The sequence below is a fragment of the Tupaia chinensis genome, unplaced genomic scaffold, assembly GCF_000334495.1.
Source record: "Tupaia chinensis unplaced genomic scaffold, TupChi_1.0 Scaffold147351_1, whole genome shotgun sequence".
NCBI lineage: Eukaryota > Metazoa > Chordata > Mammalia > Scandentia > Tupaiidae > Tupaia > Tupaia belangeri.
Genome location: NW_006207202.1, coordinates 957,392 through 966,465, shown reverse-complemented (window position 1 = coordinate 966,465; position 9,074 = coordinate 957,392). Strand labels below are relative to the sequence as shown.

At 58.2% G+C, this 9,074-nt stretch overlaps 1 protein-coding gene across 1 annotated transcript in view; it reads right to left on the bottom strand.

Moving 5' to 3' along the window:
- Nucleotides 1-9,056, bottom strand: part of DAGLA (diacylglycerol lipase alpha) — a 30,245-nt gene extending 21,189 nt beyond the window's left edge. Inside the window, exons 1-6 of the mRNA XM_006169651.1 lie at nucleotides 8,979-9,056; nucleotides 7,725-7,863; nucleotides 7,066-7,277; nucleotides 5,472-5,573; nucleotides 4,975-5,113; nucleotides 1,516-1,603 (exon numbers count right to left, since the gene is read on the bottom strand). Coding sequence (XP_006169713.1) covers nucleotides 1,516-1,603; nucleotides 4,975-5,113; nucleotides 5,472-5,573; nucleotides 7,066-7,277; nucleotides 7,725-7,819 — 636 coding nt within the window. The 5' untranslated portion in view covers nucleotides 7,820-7,863; nucleotides 8,979-9,056. The remainder of the gene's footprint in view (nucleotides 1-1,515; nucleotides 1,604-4,974; nucleotides 5,114-5,471; nucleotides 5,574-7,065; nucleotides 7,278-7,724; nucleotides 7,864-8,978) is intronic.
- Nucleotides 9,057-9,074: the final 18 nt, after the last annotated feature.

Here is a 9,074-nt window from a genome sequence, read left to right as displayed (position 1 = left end):
CCCTGGCCACTAGAAACCGTGGCCTGGACAGCAGAGAGGTCAAATCAAACTCCTGGCTGCTTACACTCCAAAAGGCTCCACAGAAGCCTCCCAAATCTCAGCAATCCTCCCCAATCCTCCCCAGTAACCCCCACAATGTGCTTGAGTAGGGGTGTGATGTCAGTGGTCCCTCTGGCTTCCCCTGAGCACCCTGGCCCGAGGACAGCCCGTGTCCAGACCCTGAAGCTGAGGGAGGGTGGACAAACTTAAAGGAGCTGGCTCTGTCTTGCCGGGTCTCACCCTTGAATGTCTTGTACTTGTAAGAGAAAAATCAAGAGTTGCCAACTCAAATGCCCAACTAGCCAGCTACTTCTCAGCTCTGCTGGCCAGCCCCGTGAGAGGGCCTGTGTTGCCAGGTTCGGAAACACATATGTTTACATAAATGCCTGATTTTTATGTCCCAGCATCCAATTCAAACTTTAAGCTACAGTACGGGTGATCGAATCGTGCTCCGGACCGGGCCTGGTCTGGGTGTCAGTGTCTGATGGGGTCTCGAATCCATGCAGTGAGCTTCGTGATGTGCTGCCTTGTCACGGCCCCAGCGACAGCCCGACTCCGCCCATGTGTCCAGCAGGGGCGAGTGCGTCCTCCACAGCCCCAGTGGCCCCACCTCCACCTGCCAGGTGCTGCCCTGTGCCCTTTGAGGGGTCTGCCTGCAGCCCAGGCACTGGGTCCTGACCCCTGAGACCTCCCCAGAGAGACTCTTGGGGAGCCCCCCACCCCCCAGGGAACTCGGGTGCTTTCTTATGCTTGATTACTCACTCTACGGTCACCAGGTGGGAAGGAGCCACTCCAGGCTTCCGGGTGGCTTCCAAGGAGGGCACTTTGCTGTCTGCCTCAGGGAGCAGTGGTCTCCTGACCTCACTGGCTCTGCTACTAACTAGCTGGGATGCTGAGCAAGTCACTCCACCTCTCTGGGCCTCAGCTGTCTGATCTGCAAAATGAGGGGTGGGACTCGATGATCTCTAAGGTTCCACCTGAGCTTGCAGGTTCTGCCTCAAGGACCCCGAGGGCCCTGTCCCCCCACCCTGCCAGGGGCCACCCAGAGCTTTGCGGTGCCTTGGCCCGAAAGGCCTGACCCCTTAGGTCACCCCTCTGAGCTCCCAGGGCTGAAGGCTGGTTGTGCACTGTCTGAGACCGCGCTGAGCACTCCAGCTTCACCAGACCTTCCAGACTCATCTGCTGCTGGTCTTTGTCTTCAGGTTGCTCTGACTTTTGAGTCTGTCACTCCTAAACTAGCCTAGACGTTCCAAGGGGGTCGAAACAACGTCTTCACAGTCTGTTTCCTTGAGAAAGCATGTGGCTGGCTGTCGTCCGGTGAATCACAGGTCTACGTGCGAGCAGGCTGCCACCTTGCTCATGTTTAAAACCCAGCTCTCCTCTCCCAGGCCTGGCCCACCCGGCTTTGCCCAACGAAAGCCTCCTGAACTGCCCACCACGGGACGCGAGCCTGAGGGAGGCAACCACAGTACTTACTGACTGCGAGTCCTTCGTCCGCGTGCAGCAGAGGAACACTTTGAGCCGGCGCGACCAGCTGGTGGCCTGACCCTCTTCTAAGCGGTGCCTGGAAAGGGGAAGAGTGTGTATCTGTGAGGTCAGAGGGCTGGACCAGAAGAGCTGGGGCCCAGGGGCTCTGGAAACAGGCTGGCCTATTCCCAGGACCCTGCCAAAGGGCTCCCAGCAATGGGATGTAGGGGAGAACAGGGCCCAGGCCCGGACAAAGCTGGGTGGCCAGTAACCTGGCAGCTGGCCAGCAGGGGTCACTCCCTTGGGGGGCACTCCTGGTGTGCTGCTGCCCAAGGGGGCCCTTTCCCTGAAATGCTCCCTCATGGGCAGTCTTGAGGGCTACTCTGCAGCTCAGGTGGCTGAAGGTTCAAACCAAGAGCCTGCAGAGTTGTCCCAGGATGTCGGGCCTGTCTGGCGTGTCTTGTTTCCCTGCCTGGCACAAACCCATCAGACAGAACTGCTCTTCCTCAGAAAGGATTCCAGATACTCACAGACTCTGTGCTTACAGGATTTCCGGGGCTGCGTGAGGTTCTGCATTGTCCAGTCCCTTGGCTCTGATACCTAAGTAGGAGAGGGCTCCCAAGTCTCATCTGCATGGCTGTTCCCACCCCCAGAGCCAATGGGTGTGGCTGCCTGAATGGGGACTCGGGGTAAATAGGAGTCTGTACCCAAAGGCAGAGCGATGGGCCAGTCATCCACAGAGGCTGCTCCAATGCCGGCTGCCCAGATGTCAGTGTGTTTTGAGCACAAAGATGGTATTACAGACCCCACGTTAAACACATCCATTTCCAAAAGGAGCAAGAAGGGGTTGGCTTGCTTTTGTGCCATGTGCTGGCCCCTTAAAAGCCTAATGTTGGACGGTCAGGAGGGGCAGGCAAGGGTGGCCCTAGCATACATTCAAGGCACTTAACATTAAACAAAAGTGACAGGCAGGCCTTCCTCGAGCCACTCTGCTTTTCTCTGTGGTTAAGGGTCGCTTTTTGCTTTCCAACTCTGGTTCCAAGGACAGCTAGCTACAAAGAGAACAGGGTCGTCCAGGGCTGCAGAACAGGGTTAAGGAAGGGTACAAGGGGATTGTTGTTTCTGGGCTCTGCCCCCCCTTAGGGACTCGGGCAGCCTTACATCCTAAACACATCATCCAGGGGTTTGATAAAGGGACAGTGTGTTGGCCAATCTGGGTTCCCAAAGCATCATTCTTTACAGCTTTCTAAGTAAATGGAACTTTCAAACATCCTGCAAGAGTTTCCTGCTGGGCCCCTGGCCTGATGGAAGTGCTGACGCTACACTTTACGGCAGTACCCTTTTTACACACCAGGGGGCAGATGATTTTTAGGAATGAGTGTGACTAGGTGACAGGTTTGGTCTAGTGCATCGATAAGGCTATGACAACGCCAGGACAAAGAGACACAAAGTTTGGATGGAAAGTTCACGGACCCCAGCAGCCCTGCCTTGGACAGCTCACCAAAGTGAAAGGAGGGCAGACGTTTCTTCTGCGAAAGTCTGAAGGCAAGGGTCCCAGGGAGGCGTGCTGGGAATAACCACTCCCGCCCCAATCCCCCCTAGACTCCACGGGAAGGAGAAAGGGCCAAGGACTTGCACGGCTGACTTCCAGAAACCAAAGTAACCTCACAGAGTGGGCCAGCAGTGGGCGTGTGTCCCCGTACGAGGGGGCTGCTGGCCTCAGAATGTCCGTGCTAGTACACCTACTGGATTCAGAGCAGAGGGAGGGCATGTAGAGAACTATCTGCAAGGTGGTCAGATACCCTAACCTGTGGCCCAGGCTGCTCTTCAAGCCTCATGGAAGAGCTGGGGAAAATCCAATAGGTCAAGAGCCTGTGAGCTCCCAAGCCTCTTATTCACCTTCACAGAGCCCGGAAACCTCAGGAAAGCTTTCTAATTAAAATGACAGCAACTGCCAACCTCCAACCGCCCTAGGCCCCAAAGGCAATCACCCAGAGTCAAAAAGGGAAGGTTTTTTTTCCCAGGGCCTGAGGAGTACAGAAACCAGGTCGGGTGGGGGCATGTGCTCAGAGTGAGCAAAATGGGATGCACTGAGAAGGAAGATGGGTCCTGGGCCTTGGGTCCAAGAACTGACATTCTGTGCTGCGCAGACCCAGACCAGGGGTGGGTATGGCTCTGGCTGCAGTGCTGAACTGACGGAAGGCCCAAGGGGAGCCAGCAGAGAGGTGCAGGAAACTGGAGCCAGCAGAGAGAGGTGCAGGAGACTGGAGTGGCAGGAACTGCTGCTGGGCAGGGGGCCTGCTTTCACAGACGAGGCCTCCAGAGCCAGCTGCTCAGGTTGCAGATGGAGTGCCAGTTCTGTGCCTCACCAACAGGACCTGGGTGAGTGCCCTCCCTCCCCGGTCTTAGATTTCTTATCTGTAGAACGGGTCTTACGCCTGCACTGGGGATTAGTGAAGGGCTCAGCAGACCCTGGATCAACAGCGGTTACTGTGACTCAGTCGGAAGCCCCCCTCTTTTTCTACCAATAAACAGGAATTATCGAGACTCTACCTAGATGCCTTCACTCATTCTCTGCCATGACACACCTTTCCCCCTTCTTTAAAACACCATGCAGTGGCTAGCAGCTGGCATAGTGGTTAAGGCACTGGACTCCCACATAGCTGACCATGGTCTGAGTCCCAGACCCAAAGGCTTAAAACTCATGCTTGGCACATGTGCATGCATGCCCAAAATCCCGAGAGGAGAATGGAGGAGAAGGGCTTGTGGCATGGCCATCCCCTCTGGGGAATGATTGATCTATCACTTTCTCTTTCTCTGTCTCTCTCTGGTGAGTGTGTGTGCTCTATTACAAAACAATCTCTCCTTAAAAAAGCAAACAAACAACACTGTGCAAACTCACTCTTCCAGGTTGAATAACCACCTCTAACCACTGAATCCTTGAGGCAGCCTACCCTAGTGTTAAGCAAGGGCTCCAAAGCCAGGCTACCTGGGTTAGGTCCCAGTATCAACATTTATTAGCGGTGCAACTTCAGGCAAGTCACGTGACCTCTCTGCACCTCAGTTTCTCCATCCATATAATGGGTAAGGCAGCAGCAGCAACGTCACGGACTTGCTGTAAGTCACTATATGCAGTGTTTGGCTCAGTCTACAGTGTCTCCTCTGTTATTGTTGGTGTGAGCACTGGTGATGACAGCAGTACTGTCTACTGAGCACCCCCCAAACGTGAGCACCATGCCAACGGCCTTGCATGTATTACCAACATCTCGTTGAAATCTCACAGCATCATTCCTACTTTACAGACAAGGAACTGAGGCAGAGATAGGTTAAGCCTTGGAGTAATGCCCGTGGTTCACGCAAGGCTGACATGCAGTTTGAAAAGCTGGGATAGATTCGCAGAGAGCAGGGACCTCACACCGACCCAGGTTGGCAAAGCCCACCAAGAGACCACCCACCCAGCCGACTGACCGCAGGTTGTAGGTTCGCAAGTTGCGCTGCCTCCTCTTGGTGGCTCTCAGCTTGACAAAAGTGCGGCCCGTGGGGTCGAAGACACAGAGGACAGTGATGCAGACACTGAGGATGACGACCCAGTTGCAGACGACCATCCCTACAGGGGCGGCGGGAGAGAGCAGAAGGAAGAAGTGCTGGGGTGCCTCCCTGGCTCACCAGCTCTGATGGATGGGATGCTGGCGCCTCCCTAATCCCAGCAGCTTCTGAGGCCCAAGAGTGAGGCTTACACTCCCCTGGTCCCAGCCTCCAGCCATGTATGTGGCCATCCCCCTGCAGAGCCAGGACTCTAAGGTCCACCCCTGGCACAGAGCAGGCAGCTCAGTGGGTTTCCCCGGAGGAGCTGAGGAGCTGCCACTGTTGCCCATGTCGCTATGTGTCTGCTGCTGCCCAGCCCGGCCTGGCGCCCTCCAGGGCGACCCCGTCGTCTCTAGCCCCAGAGCCTCCCCCAGACATACCGAGGGTGACATTCTTGGCAGTGAGGTCATTGCAGGAGGTGTAGTACTGAGTGAGCCAGACGATGCCCACGATGGCATAGATGAACTCGATCACCAGGATGGCTGCAAGGAGAGCAGGCCGTGGTTGCAGGATGGCAACGGTCTGCCCTCCAGGCAACGACCCAGGAGCCTCGGCCTAGCCCCTCTTCCTCACAGGCCCAGAGGCTATCTGTCCATCTGTCCAGTTGGGCCCTGACCAGTCCCTGGTCATGTGCCCACTGCTCGTTCCAGCTTATGTGCCCTCATGTCCCGGACGCTTCCCTGAGAAGGTGACCAGAAAGGGGGTGATGAAGAGGCACTTCCCCCGTTCTCTCAGGATTTCAGAATTCGATGTGTGAGCTCTGGAATCAGACACATCTCAGGCAAGCTACCTAATCTCTCTGCGCCTCCATCTCCTTATCTGAAAAGTGGGAGTGACAAGTCTGCGTCACCTGAGACTGAGATGAGAGCGTTCACCTCATGGAAACTGCTGGTCCCGAGCAAGAGGCCTCTGAGGCTTGAGGGAGGAGCGGGGAGGCCCCGCAGCCGGGCTGCTTCAGGTCTGCGCTCTGCTCAGACCTGAGCACTGAGCCCACCCTGCGCTGAGCTGAGGCTGAGCTGCAGGGGCACAGGTTGTAGGTGAGGAGCTCCAAGTCTGAGCTGTGACACACACACACACACACACACACACACACACACAGGCGGTGTGACCTGGAGGAAGCTAAGTAACTCCCCTGGGGCCCAGATTCCTCAACTATAAAATGAGGCACTTAACAGCTCCTCCCTAGGAGTTAGAGCAGAAGAAAGGGCTTCGTCAAACAGGTGCAGTGCAGCCCAAGGGCAGTGTGACTTGGAATGCCCAGGAGAAGTGGCTGGGCTGTGCGTGCAGGAAGAGGACACAGGCAAGTCCTCGGGAAAGTGGACCGGGCCCCGAGGGGCTTCCCAGGAAGGGCGAGCCTGTTTTGATAAGGATGTCAAAGCAGATGCACTTTGAAGATCGTACATGGTTTAGAATAGGAGTGGCACCCTTGTTCTATGGAAGGCCGGAGAACAAACACTAGGCCTCTGGGCCCTACAGCCTCTGTAGCAACCACGGTCACACACCACACGGCGATGCCTCGGTCAGCACCGGACTGCAGAGGAAGGTAAGCCCCGAAGATGACCGCAGGCCAGCCCATGGAGCCCAGGTGTATAGCAGCCCTTCCCAGCTAGGCTGGTGTGAGTACACACCATGATGCTCACACGCCACCGAAATCACTGAAGGACACGCTTCTCGGAACATGGTTCTTCCAGACGTGCTCTGCCATCGTGGTGCCATGGCGGCCAGAGACAATAGGCAGATGAACAGGCATGTCCGATAAGCCTTTGCTCACGAGAGCACACGCCTCGGCCCTCAGGACAGTCTGCCTGCCCAGTCAGAAGGGAAGGCCCGGAAGCCCTCGCTCACTGCTGGACCAGGGTGAGCCCACAGCCGGGCTCGTGGCCCGTGCCCAAATGCTGGCGGAGGGAATGAACGCGCACGGGCGGGGTGGGCCGTCTGGGTCAGCACCCCCGCCCAGCGGCGGGTGGCCCTTACCCAGGCGCACGTAGAGCACGTACTGCATGGAGTCGCGGGGCTCTGTGTAGAGGATGCCCCCACGCATGCTTAGCCAGATGATGGCCATCTCCGCGATCATGCAGCTCAGCAGGATGCCCAGGTAGCCGCGGCCGTGGTCCACCAGGTTCAGGGAGCAGGCCTCGTGCGGGTTGTAGACCAGGCCGAAGAGCACCACAGAGAGGATCACGAACCTGTGGGGAGGCCCACGTGAGCACGGCCGGCAGCCCGCACCTCACCCGGATCCCACAGGCGGTCCCCCATTCCCCTAGCCTGGACTTGGCAGGACGAAGGGGGGAACAGGCACCCCTCCCCCAAGATCACTGTCCACCTGGCACCAAGCGCCTGTGAGGGCATTGGCTGGCCAGCGAGACTCAGGGACAGGGAAGAGAGTCAGCCATGGGGACAGCAGCAGCTTGACCAGTACTGGAGTGAGGGCCAAGGTGGCTGGGAGGGGACTCTGGGCTCCTCACAGGTACTGCCCTCAAGGGTCCCATGTTTCAGCACCTCCTCGTGGGAGCTGGGAGCACAGCAGGGTCGGGACTCTGGCCAGACAGGGAGGAACAGACGGCCAGCAAGCTTCCTTCCAGGCCTTCCTCCCCAAGTCCAGGCCTGCAGCCCCAGACTCGATCGAGACTCACCAGGTGGTGTGCAGGAGGAAGAGGAAGATGGCCGGCAGGACGAGGTCATCGCTGCCCACAGACCAGCGCCGCCGGAACACCACGATCCCAGGCATGGCTGGTGGCTGTGCGGAGGCTCAGCGGGCCTGGCGCTCACCTCCTGGAAGAAAGCAGGGACCTATAGCCTCCAGGGCCACCGCATTCTTGGGCTGCTGGGCCAGTCTCTGCCTATAGCCTCCAGGGCCACCGCATTCTTGGGCCGCTGGGTCAGTCTCAGGTGGGGCCAGTAGCACAGTCCCCTTTGACAGTAGCCACAAGACCCAAGTCCCATCGCCCTGGGGCCTCCAGGCCACTGGAAAACCTGTTTCCTCCCTGGGCAGGACCTGCCTCCTGCCCTACCCTACCCCTAGAGCCAACACAGAGGACTCAGCAGCGGGACACTGGCTTCAGCCTTACTCCTGAGGGTGCTCCTGTGCCCCAAGATGGGATCGGCCTCTGCCTGGGGCTACCCCAACACTACCTGTCCAGCTCCACAAAGACTGGGCTCACCCCCTCTTGCCTCTTACCCGGAGTCAGTGAGATCCCCAGCCTCTTGCTGCCTTTCCACAAGGAGACCAGCCCACACCACACACAGACACAGGGCCAGGGGACAGGCTTCCCAGACAAGAATGAGCTGCCCCCCAGCATGAAGCTCAGCAGGGCAGAAGGGAGGCAGAGGCCTTGGGGACGGTGGAGGTAAGGGCATGGTGTGGTCAGCAGCTGGGACCAAGGAGCACGGAGCACGGACGGCGAGGCGCCTGGTGCAGAGCGGATGCTCAGTGAGCAGCTGCTAAGTGAGGTGCTCTGCCGGACCCCCGCGGGCATGCTCCACGACTCGCTTCCCCTCCCAGCCACACCTATGCCCTTTGGTAGGGAAAAACTTGCAGGTAAGGGGTTGGGAGGATGGCTGGGGACGCCTTCTGCCCCACGCTGCGAGAAAAGCAGTGGGTGAGCTCTGCAGGGTTACCCACCCTCCCAGCAACCACACCTCCCACGCCCACCCCAGTGAGGCAGCCTTTGCTGTTCAATTTCCAACTCTCGGAAGTAGTTGAATTCAAATTAGCCACAACCGAGCTTGGGGAGGAGTGCTGAGGAACCAGGGTCCCCTCATTAGAACCCCAAGAAGATGATCCTGGGAGGGTAACCCTGCACTGGGGGTGCACGGAGACCCTGCTGCGGGGGCTGGGCACCGGCTGCTGCGCAGCTGCCCCCAGTCGGCAAAGGCTTACACGGCACCTGGTCCAGGGGCAGGCGGCAAGTCCTCTCCCCGGGGACGGCGGCTCCGGGGAAAGCGTGTGTCCGCGGAGACCAGCATCACTCGGGAAGGCAGCA